Genomic DNA, 22,534 nt, shown 5'->3' with positions numbered 1-22,534 from the left:
GTTCGGGCGAAACTAACTATTAAGAAAAAATAAACAAATAAAAAGGAAAATTCAAGACACATTAGAATTGCATTGTCTGTGTAGACTCTTATATTTTACCGCGATTCCGTTTCGAAATGCTCCCAACACAATTGACTATCATTAGTTCGACTTTTTATTGTGCGAACGTTTGCCAGTCAGACGGTAAATGAGATCACAGACACGCAAGAAAAAGGGGAAGCGATCATTAAACGCGGCCTCTTTTTTTTTTTTTAAGACTTTGACTTAACGGTATCTATATTTTTGTTTTCTTGTCTGCTACTCTTGTACAAGGGTAGCAGGATCTATTTGTAGTGGTAGCTGCTGCTGCTGCTGCTGTTCGCATGTCAGAGACGTTTTCGACCCGGCATTTGTTCCATCTGTATCTGGTCTTCTTTTATGTCGTCTAGGATTTGGCTGGTCGAGGCCGTCTCCATCGGCTGCCCGTTTGACCAGTTTGCGGTGTCGGTTGCTGCGGACGTGTTCTTGCCACTGGCGCTGGCCGACCGTCACCTTATCGCAGAGCGGGCAGTGAAAGGATGTTTGCTCTTCTCGCGAAGACGTTCCAGCGACGGCCAACGGCTTGGGGCGTTCATTCTGCATCTCATCGGCTGCAGCCTCGCTGCCACTGTCGCCGGAGCTGAACGAATCCACTATTCGAAAAGCGACATCCCTGACTTTCTCGTTCCAGTCAGTCACATCCGTGGCATCTAGTCCATACACTGGAGGCACCTGCAATTGTTGTTGAATAGGATGCAAACAAAATAGAAATACCTCCGTTTGTTTTTGAGTTATCAACTTTCTTGAATCGATAGACAACATAAAAAGAAATGTATTATATCGATAATCACCTGGCGATCGGGTTGTTGAAGGAAACGCTTGACAATCCATTTAATCTGTTTGCGGGCGTAGCGCCGCGTCCTTATTTTCAGGGCTTCCACGCCCTGTTGGAGCAGACGACCTCCAACGTCTTCCGTTCGCTCGTTAGATGGCAGCACGAGGTACTCGTGAAACTCTTTGAATCCGATCGACTGGAAAATGCCGATGGTGTAATCCGGCTCTCTTGATTTATATATGTTTTTTTGTTTTCACCCATTTCCAATTCAGGACGAAACGAAGAAGCCGAAAAATATTTGACAAAATAAACAAAACAAAACAAAAAAAAGAAAAACAAGAATGAAGAATTTTTTTCATTTTGATGAGGATGACGCGGGACGTGGAATACGCCCAACTAAATCTATACATTCTTTTTTATTTCCTCTCCGTTTTTGATCGTTGTCGATTGATTTACGACGAAAATAATCATTTTTACTACAATTCATTTTTCTCTGTCGCTAACCTTACACATTCCTTCTTTCAAACGATCGCGAGTGACGACAAGTAGAAAAACAGAACCTCCTTTTCCCCTAAAAAAAAAGAAAACGTACGGATCGAAACTTTCGTTTCGCAACAGAACGCAAACAAAATTCACCAGACCCACCCCAACTTTAAAAAACAAAAGTAAACTTGAGAATGAAAAAATTTAAATTTACAAACAAAAACACGAACGTCATCCCGCGTGTCTTTTCGCGCGTAACATTCAATAGCAGACGCTAGCGCATAGGACGTGAGTGGTAGTAGTAGTAGTAATAGTAGGAAGTAGGGGGGTGATGGTGGTAGTAGTAGTAGTAGTAGTAGTGGTAGTACTATGACGGGAGCGTGCACGCCATTGCCACGTGATTGCGGGCAATTGGCGAACAACGCCGCAGAGCAGCCGAAACAGGGAGAGAAAGAAATTAAAAAGAGACTTGCGGGTAGTGGGGGGGAACTGCCGGTCTGTTAAATCGTTGAATAGATGCGGTTATCACCCCCTCCCTTTATTTAAAGTACTCTACGGTAGGGGCCGAAAGAGAAAACGTCAAATTGAATCACACGGAGGGCAATTTCTTTTTTTTTCGCGCAGGGATTATCAAACCTTTTCAGAATAAGTAGGCCGTCAGTTAAGTAATAAAAAAAAAATGAAAGAAGGCCACCAGGGCTCTTCCAAGTCATTTTTTTTCTTATGTGAATTCTCCCGTCTGGTTTCTCTCTCTCTCTTTTTTAAAAAAATTTTATTTCACATATCTTTCTACGGGAGGGAACTTTTACGGTGTCTTTCTTTTCGTTCGTTTTTTTTTTCGCTTGAGTTTAGATGCTCTTTTTCTAACCCCCACCTCCCAAAAATGGATTACTTCCTCGTAGGAATTTCCCGGAGTCGTTCACGGGAGGACGTCGTCAGACCAACATTCCCGACAGTCTGGAAAAAGAAAAAGCGTTTGGATAGAAAGAAAGAAAGAAAAAAAGAGCCACAAAACAAAACAAAAAAAGACATTTTTCTTCTTCTATTTTTTTGGAGAATAAAAATATAAAGAGACGCGCCACATATACATATCTAATTCTGGAACCCACCTAAGACGATGCGCGGCCATGGAAGCAGACGACGACAAGTAAAAGTGCGCAATAATTCATTCCCTTCCACCGAGAAAAGAAGCGCAGTAGACAGGTAATAAAAAAAATAAGAAAAAAGATTAAACGAAATAGTCACCTGTCTCGAATGAATATTTAAGTTTTACAGACGGGCTATCGATTCTTTCTCTCTAATCAAAAAAACTAAAGAAAACTGGCTGTGTAATCGATCCGGCTCTTACGAAGGGAGGGGCCGGGGGTGTCTTCGTGAATACCCAATCCCTCTGACCCCCTCCCCACTCGCCCCCCTTACACAAGTCGTAAAAGAATAGTCACATGACTACCGAGATATCAGCTAGACACGCACAGATATCGATTTTTTATTTCGGGAAAGACGGGGGGGGGGGTAATTTTTTTTTTTTATTTCGTGCAGTAACGACCGTCGTATTTTCTTGGCAGACGTCCACAACGACACATTACAAAACGTAAGATTGACGAACATCGGTGCGGCTTCACGCTGATCCCAAGATCCAATAACGTCGAGGCATATATTAAAATTCAAAAATTTAAAAAAATGCAACACCTTTGCTCCCCCTCCCCCCTTCTGGAAAGAATGGATTCAGGGAAACCTTTGCTTTGAAAAGAAAAAAAATTCCAAAGTGACATCATCATTGTAGCCTAACAAAGCTGACAATTAGCAGAAAAAACGCAGCTGTTTGCAAATGGGCTTGACTTGTACATGTCAGTAGACTAGCGCCACTAGCGTCGACGTCGCGCAAAACATCCAAGGACGTCTAACGGCGCTACAGTCTGGCCAGTCCCAGACAGACACCATAGAAAATGAGTCTACGCTCGTATGTTCATTGCTTCGTACCCTTCTCTTTTTTTTTAAATTTTATTTCCCTTCTTGCGTCGGTTAGTGTAATCCTTAAAAAATAAATAATAAATACACGAGGGGAGAGGGGGGGTGGCGGGAGTTTTTAGTTTGAGCACGATGGACGTAATAAACAATGGCGTCGGCCTTCACGTATTATATAAACGAAGGATTTTTCAAGTCTCCACATCCAATTGCTACAGTCACTTGGCCATCGAGCTGGCAAGCCTCTAGCGTCAGGAATGGAAAACAACAAGAAGGAAACGCATTCCATTTAACACCCTCCCCCCCCCAAAAAAAGGGGGGAAGGGGAAGAAAAAACCTTCGACTTGATCAATGCCAAATAGAGGTTGTCCTTGGCAACGTAAGGCCTCTAGTCTCTACGATGTGCGCATAACAGATATAAAAAATAAAATAAAAAAAAACAGACTCTATGGCGATGTTATGCAAGAGCTAAGGAAAAAAATCGACACTGGCCGAAGCCAAGGTTACAACTATCAAGTCAAAGAGTTTTCTTTATTTATTATGACGTCTTCCGCAACAACCGATCGATGGTTAAGTCCCCCCCTATCATAACAACGTATCTAAAAAGCTGATAGTCGCGAAAAAGCACAAACCAAACAAAAAGCAGAAGCCTTCAGATTAAAAATGAATAGCTTTCCCTCCTCCTCTCAAACATTTTTGCATTTTTTTTATTTTCCCGCCAGTTGTGTTCTCTCTCCCCCCTTCTCTTTTTCCCGTTCTTGGTAATGGTAGGCTCGGTAGCTATTTTCGGGACAAGAGGTGTTACGCATTCGACCAAAAACACTCTACATACTAGACGGCTCGCATGGTATATAGTAATCGTCTGTATGGTGACAAACAGCTGTTGTTGTTTTATATAACGAAAAAACAAAAAACAAAAAAACAAAAAAAAAAGTTTCGCATTTCGTGAGTCGGCCCCATTTTTTTGTATTCCTATCTTCTATCTGAAACTCCCTTTCACAGTTGTGTTTCGCTTGGCTAACGCGCCAGCAAACTATGCTTATCCGCCAGTTTTTCTTTTTCTTTTTTTTTTTTGCCTTCTGTTATAATACCAAGAAGAAAGAAAGAAAGAGGGAAAATACTGTGGTGCGTTGCCGAGTCACGTGACATTCAAGTCACGGGGTACGGACGCCTAGACGAACGAATGTCTGGCGGTGCGGCGCATGAGCCAATGCGGGAGAACCGAAGGGGAGCCCGGGACGAACCGACGCAGGATCGAAACTCTGCGGTGACATTTCTTTTTTTTTTTTTAGATCGATAGTGATCGATCATATTACATGGAGGATGAACCGAGGCGACAACGGGAACACTCGTCAATTTTTGTTTTTATTTATCATAGCAATAAAAAATAAATAAATAAAAAAAGGGAAGGGGGGGGAGTCTATTCATAATCCTCTTTTTCACGCGCGTTCTTGAATTTTAAAAAACAAAAATTGGACGTTCTGTTACGTAATATAAGGCTAGACGAAAACGATTATGTGGGTGAAGCCCTTGACTATCAAGGCCGACGCGTATGGTTCATATTTTCGTTTACTCCCGTTTATGTTTTAAACAAAAGTACCGGAACTAGAGAAAAAAAATGGAGGGATTTTTTTTAAAACGTACCCACAAGTGAAATGGCCGTTCTTTTTCATTTATCTCAGCTGTTGAAAAATTAAAAAAAAAAAAGATGAATTTAATTTATGTTCAAGGTGAGCCAAGAGGGGACGAGGCCTTGATTGAACGTCAGCCGCCTTCTCTTCCATTTTTTTGTTTTCTCGGAACTATTTCCATCATTTTCTTTTGCGCAAACCAGCACAAAAATTAATAAAGTTACCGGTTATAGCTGAGAAAAAATGGGTGTAGGAGTGTAGTATAAACGAAAGAATAACAACAAAACAAAAAAGAAAGAGGTCACTACACTCGGCGATCCATGGGATCGGGACGGGCCCAAAAAGAGCCCAAAACTTGGAATCGGTCCCATTTGGCAACATTTTTGGCGCTCACTTCTCAACGTGTGTAGGTGTATCCTTAACAAACAAAAAAATTGCATTTCGCGCGCACGTACCACTATTTTCTTTTCTTTTTCTTTTTTAAATTAACTATTACGCATACAACGTCCCACGAAGACGGAACACACGTTTTCGCATTTTTTGCTGCTCCCCCCCTCTCGCATACATCACTCTGCGTTTCATTGCAGAGCTTTTGTACAATTCCTTTTAACTTCGCTATTTTTAACGCTCATACCCCCTTAAAAAACACCCAAAAAAAAAAAAAGGGAAATGTCAACGGAAGAAAGCTGAAGAGCGGCGGGACCGCAATGGCGGCAACGAATCGTTCCGGCTGGACGAGAGACGGGCCAAATGACCCACACAATTAAATAAAAAGAACGTTCTTATTTTTATTTTTTTATCTGACTAAAGGAATGAAACAAAACAAACAAAACAAAAAAATGGTGACTGTACAAAACAGCTGAAACGTGAAGGGAAATAGGAAAACTGAAAAGCGACTCTAAACAAAAGAGAGATGGAGACATATTGCCCCCTGAACGCGACAAGCGTCATTGAAAATGGATGCTGCGCAATAGAGGCAGCAACTAAGAATGCAAAGTTTCGTCAAAGGCGCTCCTAAACAATCGTTAATTCTCTTCCAAGTACACCCCGGCCATTAAAGAAAAACGAGGAGGAAGCAAACAAAAAAATGTGTTCCAGGAGTCCGGTTGATTTTTTTTTTTTTTTTAGTACCAACGTTTTGCGTTTCACGATTCTACCACCCACAGTCATTTTTTTTGTATTATTTCAATGTGCAAAAGGAAATAACTTTGGTCGTCTTGTGTCTGATTCACTAGAGAAAAAACAAGAGTGATAATCAGAAAAAAACAGCAAAAGTCATCAGAGGTGGCACCACTGCGTGTACGTCTCAAAAGCAAACGGATCAAGTCCAAAGAGAAAACAGGAAAAACGGAGCGCCATTTGAATTGCAAATGGACGACATTCGTTGCCGTCAAAGTGGCCAACTGCGTTGATGGCGCAATTTCAATTGGCCCAATCAGGTGAAATTCCAGAACGTTGGCGCTAAAACAATTAAATGGCACAACCTGTCCTTCACCAATTTACAAGAAAGGCCGGTAGGTGCCGATTTAACAAGAAATAATTCAAACCAAAAAAAGAAAATAAGAACAGCAGCCCCTCCCCGACCGTAATCATCATAACTAATGACGGTTGTTGATGATTATTTTCCCCAACGGACAAAGTCCGAAAACAATTCTATTCTAGTCTAGTTTCAAATATTTAAAAGAAAAGAAATCACATGGAGACTGTTACCTACTTGATCTGGTCTTGTAGGCGCCGTGCGTTGTAGAGTTGATGGAAATCAGCCAATTCGTCTACAAGGCCGCGAGACATCATGTCATCCACGCGGGCATCTAGTCGACGGTCCAGCACCTCCTGGAATTCATTTATTCAAAACCAAAGAAGAAAAAAAAAAAAAGGGAGAAGTTGAAGAGGTCAGTTCTCTTTTGTTACGAAAAGAATAAAAAATAGAAAACAAGACAAAATCGAGCACCAAGAGTCACGCATATAAATAACACCATTCGACCGTCTGATTGATCGGGAGCTGATGGCCGAAGGGGGGCCCCCTCTGCAAACATTTCCTCGGTTACATTATTACATCAGTCATCCGCTTTTTTTTTTTCTACCGAAAAAGTTAATTGCAATCAAAAATCAGATTCATCTCGCTGCCTGATTTCATTTTCATTTTTCATCAAGGAAAAATATGTTGAATTCCCGAGCGTCATTATTCAAATCGAGTTAAGTCAAGTTTGAAATTGTTTTGGCGCGACAGCATTCCGACGAATGTCACGTAAGAGACGGATAACACACATAGTTTTCATTTTATTTGTTTTGTTTTGTTTTTTTAAATCTTCGTTAACATTGGAAAATTGAAATGAAAAAAATTTGAAAAAAAAAAGGGAAATTCAACATTTTTTTGGAAAAGTCGTCGCGAAGGTGATGAGGAACAAAGAGGAGCGACGCCTCGGAAATTTTTTTTTTTAGCCGATGCGACTTTGTTCGCCCGTCAATCAAAAACGCACACGGCCAGTTTCATTTGTTTTTTTTTTATTTGATTTGTTCAAACTATCGATTTATGGGGCCGCGTTAATCAGTTGATGGATGAGACGGAACCCAATCATTAATTCATTTCTCTTTTTGTTCGGTTCTTAGCCTTGGCGCAATGGTTGCCGCCCTGCTACGATAACGTCCATCTTTTTTTTTTCTTTTCTCTTAGCCTTTAACGAAGGCACGACCGTTCTAATTAATGAAATTTACGGACTACCAGTAGCTGAAAACCCGGGAAAAAAAAACTGGACTTTGGCGGATTTCCCTCCATTTTATTTTTTTATTGACTTCGGCAGCTGCGGTCTGCTTTCTACCCCCCCAAAACACAAACCAATCAATTTCAGTAGCTCCTCAAAACAAAACATTCAATAATTTCATCATTTCCTCTTTTTTTTTTCTTTCTTTCTTCCTGATCATTTAGAAAACAGGAAGGCCGGCCTCCCCCCCCCATAAAAAAAGCACTGGTTTCAATATTCATAAGAAAATCTACTACCCCATCATCCCCAGCACATAAATAAAGAAATTCATTTCTTTTTGAAACTGCCAACTCTTGTGCGTCTTGCTACCAAACGCATTCAATATCGTGTACACATCGTATCCGTTTACCTTTTGTCTAATCCCCCCCTCTTTACTGTCGTCTACATAATCTTTCGTGTTAAGCAGACGGGAACATGCGCGCACACACACTTACACACGCCACCACTATCCCAACTTATTTTCGAAGCGCTCGTCCGCCGCTCTTTGGAAACAAGAGAACAGAGAAGCCATGATGATTCTTTTGCCTCTTTGTTAGTCTGTCCCTTTAACAAACAAAAAATGACGGGGAGGGAAGGACTAACAAATTCAAGAAAGAAAAACAACAAAATTATTGACCACTTCCTCCCCCTTCCCCATCGTCAAAGAGTTCCAACCGAGTTGACTGACAATTTTTCTTTTTTATTTTCTAAATTTAAATTTTTGAAAAGAGGTGGCACAGTTTGAGCGCGCAAAAAAACAACAACAACAGTAACTTAAATTTATCATTTTTTGGTTAACTTCTTGGCTTCCGCAGGAAGAAAATCATATCCGATTTCATTCTCATTTCTCGTCTATCGTCTTGTTAACCACGAATCCTTTCAAGTGGCCAACCTTCGCTTGGCCGTGAAACAACATTTCTCTTTCGCGCGTCAGTTGCCTGCCCTCAAGACGGAAAGAAGAAACGTCACCATAGACAAACAGGAGCATCCATCAACAACCAGATGGCATCATCTCTTCGTTGCGCGCGCCCAACGGCTCTCGTCTACGATGCCATAAAGGTGGCCGTTAGGTCTTCCTCCAAACAACCAAAAATGTTTTTAAACGTGTCCTGAAGTATTCGCTTCGTCCTCTTGCAGACGCAACTAGTTGTGCAATGTCGTAATGGCACACACACGTCTTGATTAGCCTGTCGTGTTGAGAGAGAGAGAGGACGGACGTCGTCAACGATGCGCAAGGCCAAGAAAAGAAGTTTAGTTATCGAACAGCCCCCACAGTTAAAACATTTCGGAGAGTGTCTGGGTGGTTGAACTTGGATCCCCCGCACTGTCAGCGAAAAAATGGGCCGTTCCAAGAACAACTTTTTTTATTTTTAATTCGGCGCACTGCGCTGTGGCCCGTCAGAGAGAAACGGGACGGACGCCGATGCCTCTTGGAGACAGTGCCACACCGTTGAGTTGAGTCAAATTATTTTTTTTTTTATTTTTGGTTTTCCTATTTGGCCAACGTAGAGGCCAAATTCTTATTTCCGTATTTTCACGACGATCGGCGCCTCGTTCAGACGACGCCCCCAACGAGTTTAGAAGAGACCCTCCAAGGACGTGAACCGTCTCACGCAGACTTGGCCGTCTCGTGAAAAATAGCATTTCTTTTTTGTGTGCGTTCGTTTTATTTATTCTTCTATTTTTAGTTAACGAGATTTCGATTCCCCAGAGTTTCCTCATTTTATTTTTAAATGCCAATTTTTTTACTCCTCCGGTCCAATTTGTTTTTTTGAATTAAAAAAAAGGGCGGCAAATTTGAAATGCAGCGCCATTTCAATTGACATATGAATCGATTCAAACTAATTCGATATTTATTCACCTCAATATCACGCAACAGATTATTGTTTTTTTTTTTTAAACCTCGCCAAGGTGACATCGCCATGTAAGGTGCTGACAAAGACAGCACCAAGCGATTACCATAAGCATTCCACTTTTTTGTGTGTTTCGGGTCGAGTCGCTTTGATTTCTCCCTGTTCTCCACATGTTTTGTACTTATAAATAGACGACAAAAATTGATAGACACACACACACACACAAACGAGGAAGCCGCTCACGCTCTCCGCTAAGTAACAAATCGTGTCTGCTCACGAGCGACATGCGATTCCCACCCGACGGCAGCCCCTCTCTTTTCGCGTACAAATGGTAGCAAAAAAAACCCTTCCGAAATGAAAGAAACAAACGAAATATCAACCGACACGATAATTCGCATTCGTTGGCTTCTAGTTGACTCAAGCCAAAATGTCGTTACAAGTCCTATAAATAGATAAAACAAACAGTCGAAACCTCTCCTTAAAAAGCAACAGCGACAGATACGATTTGTGTTCGCCTTCATTTCCTTTCTTTTTTCTTTTCGACTAGGAAATTCGCTCAAAACCGATTAGCCACCGATTGCCCAACATCAAAAAGCTTTCCTTTTTGTTTTGTTTTTTTGTTCCCCGATTGTTTTCAATTCAAAAGTTTCGAATTTCCCGCCAAGCGCAGTTTACGCATCGGATCTTCAAGTAGCTGAATTTGAATTTATGAGCATTTTTTATTTATTTTTTACCTGTTGACATTGGACCCAGAAGATGAGCGTTCGGTCGGCATCGTAGCGGAGGGGACCTCCCAGCGTTGAGCCTCCCTCAGAGTCCCGTTGCGATCGGAGCAACTCGCTATGGGGTCGGCCGTGCTGTTGCCACGCTTGAAGTGACCTGCCCGTTCGTTCGTGCACGTCACACGCCGGGGGGATGAAAAGAAGAAAAGAAGAAAAAAGAAAAATAATTATTATTAGTTCACTTCTATTCTTCTCCGCTTTTAGACGCACACACAACAACAAATTGAATAGTCCAATAACATTTCAAATTTTAAATCTCCCGCCCTTTTTTCTTTTATTATTATTCAAAAGCAGTTCACGCTCCAATTAACGCGCATAGACAACGCACCCAAACAGTTTGATTAGCTTTTATTAAATGCTAATGAAGGGGGAGAGGGGGGGACTAGTAGAGCGGAATTTTTTAAGAAATCCATTTCCAGGTGTGACGTCAGGAGATTAACAACAACAGCCTTTGCATTACGTAACCAACAACAACAACAACAACGGGTCTTCTTTGTGTCGTTTCCTTTAGAGAGTAGCAAAGAAACAAAACGCATCGCCATATTTCAAGGCGTGTAAATACAATTGTTCTGCATCAACCCCACGTAATGAGATTATACACACACCTTGACGTACACACCTGGGCCACGGTGTCTATACGGCTCTTCTTTAAAAAAAATCAAACAAAAATGCGATTTAAGGCGATTGTTTGCGCGCACACACACGACACCCTTTTAACGCGGGTGTGTTGCTCGATAGAAGCAGAATTTTATTTTTGATAGAAGCGTCTCTCCCCCCCCCCCTGCGATAAGAAAAGAAACACGCCGCCGAAAAGACGAGAAGTTGATGCGATTAGTGCGAGTTTAAAAATAAATAAATAAAACTAGTTTCTTAAAAAGGTAAAAAGAAGAAAGAAACAACAAACCAGGGAGATGAAAGAATTTTTCGATGCATGTCAGCGTGACTAATCCGAAATCTTCTATGAATATCTCAACCCCCCCCACCCGCTGTTAAAAGGGGGAGATGTTATTGTACTAGTAGAATAAGATTAAAACTGGAATTCATTTGATTCTCATTTGGAAACTAACCAACTACAACTACAACAACATACACGCACAAAAAGAAAACTATATTTAGTCGAGGACAACACATACACGACACTTCCTGTTTCTCCTCTGTCTGTGTATATCCGGAACCTTTTCTTTTTCTTTTTAAATGTTATTATTTTTAAATAAATGGAGCGAACCGAAAAAACACGTGATTTTTTAAATGCGTTTTTTCTCTCCCCTTTTCCAAGCGAATTATAAAGAAATCCGATTTAAATTGTGGTCAGTTTTTCAGGAAGAAAAAAAGGGAAACAGTTCCCTATTTAAAAAATAAAATAAAATCAAAATGCGCGATTAAACTACAATTTAATCCGATAGACAAGGAATGTTTCTTAAATACAATCGATATGGGGGAAGAAAAGAAAAAAATAAACCGGTTTAACAAAGCATCCCCCCCTGTCTGAATAAAAAAAAAAATAAAATATCGTAGAAAAGAAAATCAGGTAATTTGTGTGCCGTCTGGCTCGTCCAGACAACAGAAAAGGTTTGGGGTCTACCTCACGTCTATCTCGGCAAAAAAGCAAAAGAGAGAGACCTACACTCGTTGCTCCATCACAAACTGTTTCGACTGTTCCCCTATTCCCCCCTCCCCCTAGAACTTGTTGCACAATCGTAGAGGTAAACAAGAGAATGTGCTGAAATGTTTGAGAATGCCATTTTGAAAAATAAAATGCACTCGCCGTCAATCAAGGCATTTTTATTTTTCATCTCCATTTGAAATTAAACGATAAAAAACAAGATGAAAAAAAAAAAGAATCTCTTTAACGGTTAATACCGCTGGCAACAATGGGCTTCAATGTTTAAAAAAAAAACATTCCCCCTCCCCCCTATGTTTACGTGAGTTGAATTGTTGATCAAAATATTTTTGTTTTTTGTTTTTTTAAAGGGACGAAAAAGCAAAAGTCACGAATGTGTGTTTTGTTTGTTTTAAATTCCTGCAAATCATTTTTCAATTATTGATCTACAATCCCAAATAATTCAAATCCCCCCCCTCCTTCGCGATGATTGTTTGCAATTTTAAACGCATTTTTTTTTCTTTTTCGGAGGGCGGAGAAAACTGTCACATTCACTTAAAAATAAAAATGGGTGAAGAACCAAAACGAGCACGTATAAAATCCAAAAAAAAAACACTTGATTTTTGAAAAAAAAAATTTGACAGCCAAAGAATGTCGAGCATGGAGGTGCATATTTAAAAACATAAAGCAAAAAAAAGAAAAAAAAAATGGAGGCAGGTAGAGAGGGGAGAAAGAAGAACATTAGCATCTACACATTTTTGTTTGGTAAACCATCCCCCTCCCCCCCTTCCTCTGGTAAGAAATGGCCCTTTTTTTATGATTGAACGGACGAGGGAATACGTAACGGCTGTGTTGTTTTTGCGTACAAGCGGGGGCCGTGTTGATCAACTAGTAGGAATATTTTCTTACAAAAAAACAAAGACATTCGATTTTATCAGAAAAAAATATTTTAGAAAATAAAAGGCAAAATAAATTTTCGAAAATAGTAAAAACAACAACATATTTTTAAAACAACTCTACATAGAGCTGGTCACGCAAGATATTCTTTTCTTGTTGCTAGGAGCAGACGGGGGAGCTGCGCGAGAGCCAAAGGGAGAAAGAGAACAAACTGAGTGTTTTATGCAAATTGGCAAGTCAGACAGAACGAGACAAAGTCACGGAATGATTGACAATCTACTGATTTTGATTGCAACGTGTTTTTTCTCTTTCTCGGCTCTTTTGGCATCTGCTGTTCTTTATGGGGTCGTTGTATATCCGTCCGCACGGCTTAGCGAACATAAGAGAACATTGTTCCCTAATGGCGAGAGGACAAAAAGAGCAGTTTCTTTTTCTCACACATTTTTTTTTTTTTTAAGAAACCCCATATTTGCATATCAATCTCCCGTTGTTTTTGCATACACGTCCGTTAGAACGAACACACTCACAAAAAGGAAACCAACCGAGTAAAAAACCAACGAAATGGGGCCAAAAATTGTGTTGCGGGGTGAGGACGGCCCTGACCGGGAGCAACAGTAAGTCTATGAAACCCCCTCTCCATCAAAGAACAAACCCTCTATTACATTTTATTCCTTTAAAAAAAAAAAAAAAAAAAGAAGCTAAGAAAAATAGGGAGAACGCGCTGGATGAGACTCACGCGATCCACACACACAAAGATAATTTTCTAGTGGAACCCTCGTTAATACGAGACGTGTATGCAACCTACCTGCCCCTAGTAAGAAACAACGGTTGTAAGTAATTCGAAATAAATTGCGGCTACCTACAAGAAAAAAAAAATGGCCTTGAAAGAAAATCACATGGTGCGTTCCAGTTGTATCATCAGCGGCAATGACATCATTCCTCGGGCCATACACACTTGGAAGGGAGGGGGGCGAATTGTTCTCTTTCTTTTTTAAATTCAAAGGTAAAAATAAACGAAAAATGTACAGCCAAGTTTGAATCGTTCCATCCCCTTCTCAAACCTATTGGGGTAGTAAGCAATGAAATGTTCTCCATTTTTTTTTTTTTTTAGGGGAGGGGGGGAGGCTTACGAAAGGTCAGCATCGTTAGCTTGAAACATCCGACCGTCCGTCATCATCCTACCGAATTTCTACCACTTTAGCCGGCTCTCGTAAATAAAAAGCAAAGAAATAAACAGATTTAAAAAAACCCGATTTTCCAAAACGAAGATGAAACGCGAGCTGCGTGTTTGTCAGACGCTCCCCATTGTTCCTCCCCCCTCCTCCTCTATAGGAATGTTGCCTTTAAAAAAAAAATAAAAAAACAAAAAAAAATAATCAAATTTTCCATAAATTCTATTTCGGTTTTGTTTCTTTTTTCCGAGAACGTGCGCGTTCCATGGCATCAACCCAATTGATCCGCTTCCTTATAGATTCGGAGAAAAACACACACACCATCTCCTCTTCCTCTCCTTAATACTCCCCCCAACGACGACGACGAGAGGCAAAATACATTTGGAACGTTAATGCAGCGCTGGACGCCCGCGTCAAAGATGGTCACACACTCACACCAAATCGTTATTGGTCGCGGTTGAAAGTGACTGGAAATTGTGTGTGGGGCGCACACTTTTAATGTGCTAAAGTGGTCCGAGAGAGAGAAAAAGTGGGGGGCGGCGGAAACTAGGCGGAAGTGTGACCTATACGGTCCCTAGCTTATTTTCATATTTTTCTTCACCACTATTCCGGATATGTATTATCTTTTTCTCCACTCTTCTCTTCTATTCCACACCCCACCCCCCTATTGTTGTATTAGCTTCACAAATATAACATCGGCCATCTATAGATTCTTAATTTCTTCTTACGGAAAGAGGGAAGACGCCATCGGCGTTCCGGCTTCAGGGTGTGTGTGTGTTCCAGGAGGGGGTTGGTTTATATACCATGGGAAAAGAAAATAATAATAATAATAATTTAGATATTAGACCAATTTTTTTTTTTTTTTTTCTTTGGTCATTCCGGCCGGATGGAACTTGCACACACCCACCCCCAAAAAATATGGAGGGAGAACAAAAAAAAAAGTTTGGGATCGTTACACGAGTAGACGGCCATTCAAATCGGATTTTCTTACGCGCTATTCGGTCGTATATATTCGTGGAACATACGGAGTTTGGCGTAAAAAAAAACCAAAAAAAAAAACTCTTCGTCTGCAAGTAAACTTTTCCTTTTTCGAAAGTTTGCGCGCCAAAACTTTCCGACTTGGAAAAAATAAAATAGTAGAAAACTCAAATGGGACGGCCAGAAAAAAGGGGAGAGGCGTCTCCCGATACGCGTTCGGGACTGTCGCAATTGCCAACGAGGGAGGGGGGGGGGAAACAACAGAGAGACGCACGAGGCAAAAAAAAGGGGGGGAGAGAAGAGATCGATTTCGAAACGGAAGAAGAATTTTGGGGGGAGAGGGGAATAAAGACCAAATTCAAATGCGTATTTTCTTGTATCTCCGAAGAGAAAAAAGGATTTTCGTGTTTTCAATTCGAAATGGAATCACTGAATTTATAAAAAAATTAAAACTCCGTTTGTTTCTTAAAGAAGAAGAAGAAAAAAGAAACCTGTTTCGAATTCTGCGGGTTATGCCCCCCCCACCCCACCCTCCATTTCTCAGTTTAAGACTTTCCCTTCACCAAGTCCGTCCAACACACAGAGCCTTGGAATTTATTTTAATTCTTTTGTTTTGTTTTTTTTTTGTTTTTTTTTCAATCAATTTCAGTTGACAACAGCAGAAGCAAAGCCCTTCAATTTCAACGTCTTAATTATACTGACAGATACACATATACTGGGGCACAAAATGTGCCTTTCCCCTCCTTTTGGAGCGAGAGAAGAAGAACAACAACGATAGGAACCAACCATATTCAGCTATTCCTATATAGTGTTTGTATGTTACGCGTCTACGTGCCAGCATCTCGTTTTTCATTTGTTTTTCTTTTTTTATTTCCCGTTTTTGTTTTGTTTTTCTCTCTACCCCCCAATTTTTTTATTTTATTATTATTTTTTTAAATCGTCACCTTAAATTTTTAAAAAAGAAAAGAGAAACGGGTTTGTCTTTACCTAGTGGAGCATTCCTTCCGACAACTCCCAAACTCGTTTATAGGCACACTACGTGTCACGGCAAATAAAATTATTCAAACGCTGTATGTACTATTGATTCGATAAATATGCAAATTTGCTAGGGAAAGCCCCGGTCATTTGCTTAGCCCCCCCCCCTTTCATCGTCACACATGCGCACACATGAAATCATATTTCAAAAAATTAAATTAAAAAAAATAAAATGTCCTTTTGTTTTTACCTGACAATTTTGCGCCGATTGTTCGGGTGAATGGCGTCGGCCATAACGGGATCGACCTTGTTCAAGAGCCGGTGAAGTCGTCCGCTGGTCAAGTGTTGCAATTGCGGCCCGTCCGATCCATCATCGAAACGTAACAATTTCAAGAGTTGCTCGTCATCGTCACTTTGGGCGGCGCAAAGTGGACGCTCGCGGCGCAGCTGTTCGTCCCGCTCGTAGAGGAGCGGCCGTGCCGTCTGCTCACCGCCATCGTCGTCCAGCAACACTTTCCATAGTAACGACTCGATGTAGTAATGCGTCCCGCCGACGATGACTGGAACTCGGCCGTCTCGCAACAGGCCATCAATCTGCCCCACACACACATAAGAGAAAACGAACCATTTATTCGTATTAATAGACAAACATTTTACTCTTTTTAGTGAAGAATTGGGTTCATTTGCCAATAATCCGTCCATTTAAAACCAACAAATAAAAAATTAAATCCCGACCGACTTTTCCGCTGCGTCCATTTTTCTTGGAATTGGAGAAGGGCCAGACAGAGACAAATCAAAATCAGTTTCCATGTCTTATTTTGTGTTTCAATTATTTTTAAATCGAGGACCTTGAACCGAAAAGGGATCACACCTCGAATCGAGACGCACTTACAAAAAACTGGTGAAATTGTGGAAAGACGCTGATTCAGCGCATTGATGCAGACAGTATTTTCCCATTCAGAATCGCCGGCAAAACACACATTTGGAACCAGAGGTCATCCGGTTGCATGGCACAGCCGGCGGGAGTCAACAATTATCTTTGATTTTCGCTGCTCTAGCTGCTGTGCTGCACGACATGGCACCATATCGAATAGCGATAAACGGCACGCTGGCCGGAACAAAGTTACCAAAATAAAACAAAAATGTGCCCCCCTCCCAACAGATGAATGAAAAAAAACACAGTTTTTTTTTTTTTTTTTTTTTTTCGAGACAGAGAGGGAAAAATGAGACAACAACTTACAATGGGCAAGGCTTTGCGTTGAAAGTCCACGACAGTCCACCGGGTCAAAGGCGATGCGCAATCGATGAGATGATGCGGTACGAGTTGCCGCTCTTCTGACGTGACTTTATTGGTGATGATGTCCAATCCTTGATAAATCTTTCAAAAAAAAAAAATATATCTAATTAAAAATCAAATATTCAAATTTCCATTTTCGACTCGTACGCGCGTTCGACATTATTTGGCCATTCAAACTTGTTATCATTTCTTGTTTCGTTTCCTCTCATTTAAAAGAGCCAACGCGGCCGACATTTTGTCAACCACAATCACGTATCTAGAAAAAAAAAAAAAAAACGACAATGTCTTCGATTGATTCCACCATCAAATGATTGATAACAGACGAGTTTGGTTGGCGGCCTCTTTTCTTTTTTTTTATTTCTCTCCATTACGTCGCACACACACGCAGAGAAAGCCAAAATACTCTTACATCACATGTCTGCGTCTCTCTCTCTCTCTGTGTGTATAGATTACATAAAATCCGAATCCGGCAATACAAGGTTGGACGGCCCAAAAAAATTGAATCGAAAAAAAAGGCCTCAACAAGTTTCAAAGGCAAAAAAAAAAAAAAAAAAAGTCCTTGAATGAAATCGGGTCCCGGCTGACCGAGCCCGCCCCAGCCGATTAGATAATTTCGTGAGGCTGTGGTATTAGAGAGAGAGATATTAACAAGCGAAAAAGAAAAAAAGAAACACGAATTTTCAAGGACTTTTTTTTTTGTTTGTTTTAAATATATATTTATAAAGGCTTAACTAGAATGGAAATGGGCAGTTGTGTTTCTATGCTGCTTTGCCTGTTTTCTTTTTTTCTTTTTGGTGAAATCGAAAACCCACACAGGGCTAGCCAACCTTGGGCCGCCCCTGGGCATTATTGGCCAGGGCACTTTGGCACGTAGACTAGCGGCCGGTTCGCTAACCACACACGTCTCTTAACATCAATAGGAAAAAAAAAAACAGGGGTCGTTGAGTACGAGTCTAAAAAAACGCAAATTTTTTCTTCTCACGACTTCGAATACGATGGATTTAAATGGTAAACAAATAAGAGATCCATTCTACTGAAATTCGAATAGAGCTGTTGACATATTAGGGAAATGTACACAGACAGAGAGAGAATTTACATTTAGTTTTGGTCAATTACATCGACAACTGGATCCAGAGATCAACAAGAGTGATAGGTGGCGCCACACCCATATGTTAAATCGAGTCGCGCATTTTGTTTTGTTTCGTGCTGTTTCATTTTGGCGGATTGCCGCGCGGTTATTGGACTTTTGAACGAAACGAAAAAAAAAAATAAAATAAATGGCCGCGGGACAGGGATGGTCAGCGCCTGTTTGCGGTCAGGGCGAGACAACTCACGAATTTTTCGCCGCCTTTCAATCCTTCAATTCTTCGGGGAAAAAAAAATAACAATAAAAATTTCACGGCGGTCGGGAAATTCCGCACGAACGCAAAAAAAGAAAAGACGTTGGTCACGAATTCGACCACCACGATCGTCAGTCGCTACCGAGACCATAAGCCTCTCTTTTTTCTCAAAGTCATCCGATCTGTTTGAATAATCGATTCCTTAATGACAAGAGGTTTCAAATTCAACTTAAAAGTTTAAAAAATAATAATTAACAAGCAAATCTAATTAACACACACACACACCAAATTTAATCAAAGCCGAACATTCCCGCCAGTTTGTCCAACAGATTGCATCATTTGGGTCGTGCGGGAGAGGCGTGATTTCCGCGTGATCGTCCTTGACCGTCACCCAAGCCACCCCCTGACATACCTCATACCTCATACCTCACACACACACACACACTACGGGGATGATAATATTCATACAATAATTTTATTACGTGACAAATTTGTAACGTTACACGAGCCCTAGCTTAAAACGCTTCGATTTTTATCGCCACGATTAGATTGTTCAGGGATGTGTGTGTGTTTGCGACGCCAGAATGAATTGAGAACACAGGCGATAGACATCTCGAGCATCACGTGGCCCGTTCACGTGGAAAGAAAAATAAGAATCGAACAAAATTCCACCTTGGATCCTATCGGTCTTGACTTTTATTTCTTCGGGGTTTCTTTCGAATTTTTTTGAATTTTTTTTTTGTGTGTCGGAAATAAACTTGTCATTCCATAACTGTACAATCCAACACCAGACAACCAACCCCCTCCCTCTATAGTTTTACACTGTGTAAATACACGGTTTTCCGACCTTGTTCTTTTAAGTTGTTTTGTTTAAACCTTTTTTTTCTTTTTGGCACGAGTGTGGAATGTTTCCAAGTTAAGAAGAAAAAAAAAGGAGGAAGGAAATGACTAGAGGGGAGGTCGGATCGTAGGATCCAATTAAAAGTCTAGTGTTGTTCTACAACCATCCAATTTCTTGCCTCCAGTTGTCTTGTATTTTTTTGGTCCTTTCTACATTCGTATAGGACAAGACGAAGGGGGGAGTCAGTAAATAAACCAAAAAAAAAATTAAGAAGAACCCAAGCAAACAGACTCTTTTTTTTTATTTTAAAGGGAGACCCAGCGAAAAGAAAGAGAGATAAGATGGGGGACCACGCCCTGCTCTGCTTGTCGAGTCATTGAACTTGCTGTGCGCGCACCTGAAAATAGAACGAGCGCATACGCGCTCTATATAAAGAAATGTGTTTTTATAAAAGGAAGAAGAAGGCGAACGGACGAAGGCGAGACAGAACGAATGAGGTGTGGGGAGAAGGAGAAGAAAAAAAGCTTACGGACAAACAACAACAATCCGAAGAGACGGTTAAAGCGGAATGAAGGAAGGTGCGTGTTTTTCCTCCTTCAGGCTGTGTCTGGAGGCTCGGGAAAGAAAAAGGGCCTTTCTACTGCGAGGAGATGATTTTTTTTGTTTTCCTTTCGTTTACGTCGAAACCCAGTACACATACAGTTTCCAGGTTGAAAGTCGTGATTTAGGAGGCTGGTGACGTAAACGAGCACAGGCAGAAGAAACTGGTTTCTCTTCTTTTCCAGGCCTTGGAATCTTTACAGAGGACTTGTCTCTTGCATTAAGAAAACACCAAAAAAAGAGAAACTGGCAGGCTGGAACAAAAACAAAAAGGAGAAGAATTCAGGCCTGGTGTGTGTGGCCTTGTCTGCATTCCGTCAGAGTTTATGAGAGCACAGGCAGAGGCCAAGTCCATTCCTCATTCCATTCGAAAGAGACATTACGTGTTGTTGAGGCCTAGACCTAGCCAACAGATGACTTTGATCTAGTTCTTCTTTTGCCTCAACACTTTTCAAAAAAAGAAAATGTTTCGAGTAGTCTTTGTTTTCCTTCTAGGTAGTTGAACTAACACGGCTAGACCACAACCTTAACCTGTTTCCATTCCGTGGAAGTAGATTGCAATTCAAAAGTGATGCATCAAAGTCCCTAGCACCCTACTAGACTTGCTCGAGACGGATATCTAAAGAATGCGGCACCTCAATGTGACGTAGCAAACGTGGTACGGAATAATACATAAGACACAAAACGAAACGAGGTTATGACTTATTCACGATCGTATGTTATGTACAAAAGGTGAAGGAATACCTGCATAGAATCGGCGCTAATGATTTCACCTCCATATTTCTCAGCTAATTCTAAAGCTAATTTCGATTTTCCGGTACCAGTTGCTCCGCACACCACAATCACCGGTAAACGAGAATTCAAAAGTCCCATGGTGGCTCTCACCAACCCGGGCGCCGCCATCTTGAACTTGAAAAATGATCAAAACAAAACCCTTTTCCAAAAGAACAATCGAAGAACGCCTAGCGCGCAGCTCCCCCTTCAGACTGCCCCCAGACTGTACCGTTTGTTTCATTAGTTTTTTCTTTATAAGTTCATCCATTCAACCGATATTCTTTTTTTTTCGACAAAAAAACTACAGTTTCTTAAAACCGCAAACATTAACATAATCCGTTTTTTTTCCATTTCGAGTCTCGTTACGGTCGAATAACATTTCCATCAATTTAAATCAATCAATTTGGCCTGTAATTGTCAGTGAAAAATATCTTTAAAAAAATCTTATTTTCTTTTCTTATATCATGTGAGGGGAAGAGGGGGGGGGGGGATAACGGGACCAGTGGAGGCGGCAGGAAGATGTCGGGGTCATCGATCAGAATTCAGATGTTTTTCTCATCTTCCTTTCTCTTGAAGACCTGAACATCTTCAACATGCACATTTCACTCTTTGTGTGTAAAACGTTACGACCCGTTTCACATAACCGGTTAAGGCCACACGACAAGATTATTATTCACTTATAATATTTTCTGTATATGTATAATCACTAGATGAAATCACATTAGTCGGCTGAGGCGAATTTATGTTTATAAAAGGTAGTATTCTTTTTATTATTTAACGTTAGTTCTTAAGAAACGCCTTAAAAGGTAATTATTTACTCCCCTTTTTTAGAGAGACAGGTAATGTTTATTCGTTTTTATTCTTGACAGAAAAAAACCGGTCAAAAATGTGTCTCCTGAACGTAAAAGGAAATCGGGGCATTTTCGTTCAAGTAAAATCAGGTGGAATATCCTGTGTATATAAATCAGAACTATGTGAGCGTTGAGCTATTTACACCGCCTCCCCCTTCAAAAAAAAAAAAAGGGAATACTTATTTTCGTAGTTTAATGATTATTTCTTTTAAACAAGGCTAGAAGGGGAAGAACTACACGTGTTACTCCACTTTCTCACGCCACGGTCAAGACGACCGAAGGGAAATAGAAATGGTTCTTTTTCTTTCTTTTTTTTTTTTTTTTTAAGAAAAAACAAAAGAAAAACACCCCGGTAGAAGAAGCTCCGGTTAGCGGAAATAGACACTAGAAGGAAGGGGGATATTTTTATTTTTTTAAAAGTTTGTTGTTCTTCCCGTAAAGGGTAGCCGACAAACTTGACGTGGTGCGCAAGAACTTGTTGAATAAAAGAATAACGTCAAACGAAAAAAAAAAGGGGGCATCTTTTCTTTAAATTATTTAAATTGTCTGTGATGTCTGAAGCGTAAAAGAGTCTAGCACCAATGACACAACATTTTTCGTAAGTAAAACTGACTGACTTTTTTCTAACATCAACTAACGTAAAAACATTGAAACATTTGTTACAAAAAGCAAATAGATTTCGGTTTTATCTTTGCCATGACTGACATTGTGTTTGTTAGGGACAATAACCCAATAATCGCATCCCGTTCAAAGGCTATATTTTTTTTTTCCCAATTTACGTCACACGAATGGTGTCTAATCGAAACCAGGTATATATGGTGCGTATGTGTCGCCAGTCAGCGAGAGCTGTTGGGCAGGTGTTTTAACAATAGGCGCCAAGTCTGGCTATAACGTCTAACTT

At 40.6% G+C, this 22,534-nt stretch overlaps 1 protein-coding gene and 1 long non-coding RNA gene across 3 annotated transcripts; both read right to left on the bottom strand.

Annotated features, from left to right (window-relative positions):
* Positions 1-61: 61 nt before the first annotated feature.
* On the bottom strand, positions 62-20,940 carry LOC116919040 (tRNA dimethylallyltransferase). Of its 2 annotated transcripts, none has more exons than XM_045171287.1 (7): positions 20,753-20,940; positions 17,171-17,308; positions 16,181-16,524; positions 10,261-10,405; positions 6,647-6,765; positions 870-1,080; positions 62-792 (listed from the first exon to the last, which is right to left on the bottom strand). In XM_045171287.1, exons 1-7 carry the CDS (start codon positions 20,909-20,911, stop codon positions 298-300), a joined length of 1,611 nt encoding a protein of 536 aa, XP_045027222.1. In that variant the 5' UTR covers positions 20,912-20,940; the 3' UTR covers positions 62-297. The 2 variants fall into 2 exon arrangements, with proteins under 2 accessions (XP_045027222.1, XP_045027223.1); XM_045171288.1 differs by having other exon boundaries at positions 62-750; positions 20,753-20,938.
* LOC116919042 lies at positions 2,107-6,630 on the bottom strand. The gene is made up of 2 exons (XR_004391769.2): positions 2,446-6,630; positions 2,107-2,293 (listed from the first exon to the last, which is right to left on the bottom strand). It is a non-coding gene; the product is annotated as an uncharacterized LOC116919042 (long non-coding RNA).
* Positions 20,941-22,534: the final 1,594 nt, after the last annotated feature.

The sequence above is a fragment of the Daphnia magna genome, linkage group LG3 (assembly GCF_020631705.1).
Source record: "Daphnia magna isolate NIES linkage group LG3, ASM2063170v1.1, whole genome shotgun sequence".
Classification (NCBI taxonomy): Eukaryota; Metazoa; Arthropoda; class Branchiopoda; order Diplostraca; family Daphniidae; genus Daphnia; species Daphnia magna.
The sequence above is the reverse complement of the archived record's forward strand: the minus strand, read 5'-3'. Positions and strand labels throughout refer to the sequence as shown.